This window comes from Homarus americanus, unplaced genomic scaffold (genome assembly GCF_018991925.1).
Source record: "Homarus americanus isolate GMGI-L3 unplaced genomic scaffold, GMGI_Hamer_2.0 scaffold56306, whole genome shotgun sequence".
Taxonomy (NCBI): domain Eukaryota; kingdom Metazoa; phylum Arthropoda; class Malacostraca; order Decapoda; family Nephropidae; genus Homarus; species Homarus americanus.
In genome coordinates, this window is record NW_024744519.1 from 13,541 (window position 1) to 16,478 (window position 2,938).

The 2,938-nt window shown below is 50.2% G+C and overlaps 1 protein-coding gene across 1 annotated transcript; it reads right to left on the minus strand.

The window, feature by feature from the left end:
- Window positions 1–1,096: 1,096 nt before the first annotated feature.
- Window positions 1,097–1,801, minus strand: LOC121877965. The gene has a single exon (XM_042383926.1). The coding sequence runs from the start codon at window positions 1,799–1,801 to the stop codon at window positions 1,097–1,099; it is 705 nt and encodes a 234-aa protein (XP_042239860.1).
- Window positions 1,802–2,938: the final 1,137 nt, after the last annotated feature.

A 2,938-nucleotide genomic window follows, 5' to 3' on the forward strand; every position in this document is an offset into this window, starting at 1 on the left:
TGTATAATTACAGGTCTGTAATTTTACAGGTTGTATTGGGGTTATATATTTTGGTTGTATTTTACGTCGTATATTACAGATTATATATAATTTTGGGTTGTGTATGGTACAGGGTTGTATGGTACAGGTTGTACATTTTGCAGTCTGGTACACAGGTGTAGTACACGTCGTATAGTTTACACAGGTCGTATGGTACACACACGTCATTTGGGTTGTATAGTACACAGGTTGTATATGGGTCTTAATTTACACAGGTTGTATGGTACACAGGTTGTATGGTACACAGGTTGTATGGTACACAGGTTGTATGGCGTTGTATAATGTAGCGTGCAGGCCACAGGTTGTATGGAATACAGGTTGGATGAGGGCCACAGTCAGGGGCGTCGGTGAAGCAGGGGTACACAGGTCGTTGGTACACAGGTTGTATGGCGCCAATAGTGGGTTGCGGCGGCAATATGGTAGTCAGGTCGGCCACAGGTTGTATGGGGCACAGGTTGTAGGCGGCGTCTACAGCAGGCGGCACACAGGTTGTATGGCATTGATTGTGCCAGGCGGCACACAGGTCAGCGGGCACAGGTCATGTGGCAATACAGGTTGGTATGGTACCACAGTGTCTGGTGGTAACACAGGTTGTATGGTACACAGGTTGTATGGCACATACTGGGTGTGGGTACACAGGTCGTGGATGGTACACAGGTCGTGTGGTACACAGGTTGGGTACACAGGCTGGGTGGCACACAGGTTGTATGGTACACAGGTCGTGGTGGTACACGGTTGTATGGTACACAGGTTGTATGGTAGCGCTACTGCGCGGCGTAAACAGGTCGTATGGCATGGCTGGTGGTTGTATGCGGCCACAGGTTGGTATGGCAACACAGGTCGTATGGTACACAGGTCGTGGCGGTGGTACATGGTGGTCAGGCGGCACACTGGTGGTCGTATGGTACAGTTGGCGGGGTCAGGTTGTATGGCAGGCGGTCGGGCGTGGCACACAGGTCGTGTGGTACACAGGTCGTGGTCCAGGTATGGTACACAGGTTGTATGGCACACAGGTTGTATGGTACACAGGTCGTATGGCACACAGGTCGTGGCGGCGTCAATGGCAACGCGGCGTCACTAAGGTCGTATGGTACACAGGTTGTATGGCAGCACAGGTTGTATGGTACACAGGTTGTATGGTACAGGTCGGGTGGTACATGGTAGGTCGGCGGTGCGTAAGTCGTGGGCATGGTATGGGTACACAGGTCGTAGGTACAGGTCGTGGCGTGGTACACAGGTCGTATGGTACACAGGTCGTATGGTACACAGGTCGTATGGTACAGCAGGTCGGGCGGTACACAGGTCGTATGGTACACAGGTCGTGGGCGGTACACAGGTCAGGTGGCGCAATATGGTGGTCGGCGTGTGGCTCACGTATGGTACACAGGTCGTATGGTACACAGGTTGTGGCGGCAATATTGGTGGTCGTGGTAGCACAAGGCGTAATGGGGGTACATGGTGGTTGTATGGTACACAGGTCGTAGGTATACAGGTCGTATGGCATCACGGCGTCGGCAGGTCGTATGCAAGCATTACCAGGTCGTATGGCACACGGTTCTATGTAATACAGGTCGATGGTACACAGGTCGTATGGTACACAGGTCGTGGCGGCATGTACACAGGTCGTAGTACTCACGTCGTATGGCAGCGCATGGTCGTAGGTACACAGGTTGTATGGTACACAGGTCGTATGGTACTCACGCGTATGGTATGCCGGTAAGTGGTACACAGGTTGTATGGTACACAGGTCGTGTGGTACCATGCCGTATGGCACACAGGTCGTGTGGTACACAGGTTGGGTGGCTAAGTTGGAAGGCAGTTTAAAGAGAATTGTTAACAAGGTAATCAGGTTAGGTTAGGTTAGGTTAGGGTTAGGTTAGGTTAGGTTAGGGTTAGGTTAGGTTAGGTGTGGTTAGGTTAGTTAGGTTGTAAGCAAGGTTAGGTTAGGTTAGGTTTTGTGCCTTTATAGAAAGTTTATTTTGATATTTATTCGTTTATGAAGCCGTCAACTTACTGGTTCATAAAGAGAGAGAGAGAGAGCTGTTCCATTGTGGTACACCTGCACACGTGTATTCTTAGTGAATCTACATTGTTGTAAAGATACACCTGTATATAGAGAACTGTTCCATTGTTGCTCCAGGACATGTGAGTGGCCTACCTCCCTCAACCTCCTGCATCGCTCCCTCCCACCCTCTTCCTCCTCCTCCCTCCCCACGCCCGCTTAGCCCTTTCATCCTCTTTTCCCGTCCTTCCTCCCTCCTTCCTTTCCATTCATGCCTTTTTTCCCTCTCGCCCCCTTCCCCCGCCTTCTTTACGCCCTTTATCCCACTCCTCCCTCCCTCTCCATCCTCTCGCGTCCTCCTCCATCTCTTCTCATCATCTCACCTTCTCTTCCTCCCTCCCCCCCACTCCTCCCTATTTACCTCCCTTCCCAAACAGTATTGTACTGACCCTAACATACCCCCTTCCTCCCTTCCACATGCCGCCTCCCACTCTCCCTTGGCCAGTCCTCCACCAGCCAATCGATACTGTCAACACAACACTGGAGTAGAGAGGAACATGTGTCGCTTCACCACCACCACCATACATCTCTTGAGCTGTACCTATACATCCATCTATCACAGCCCAACCTAACCTAACCTAACCCAACCTAACCTAACCTAACCTAACCTAATCTAATCTAACCTAACCTAACCTACAGCACATCTATACTACCTTGTTAACTCTTATACAAAGTCAAACTTGTTAATGCGCTCTCTTAATTGTAATTTATCTTTGACCACGACTACTATCAATGTTTTCTGTATTTTCTGTACTTTTTTTACTACCTGGCTTAGGGTGATTTGAGTCAGGTAGTTCGGAGCCCAGGCCATTGGTATTTAGTGACTCGGGCCCAGGC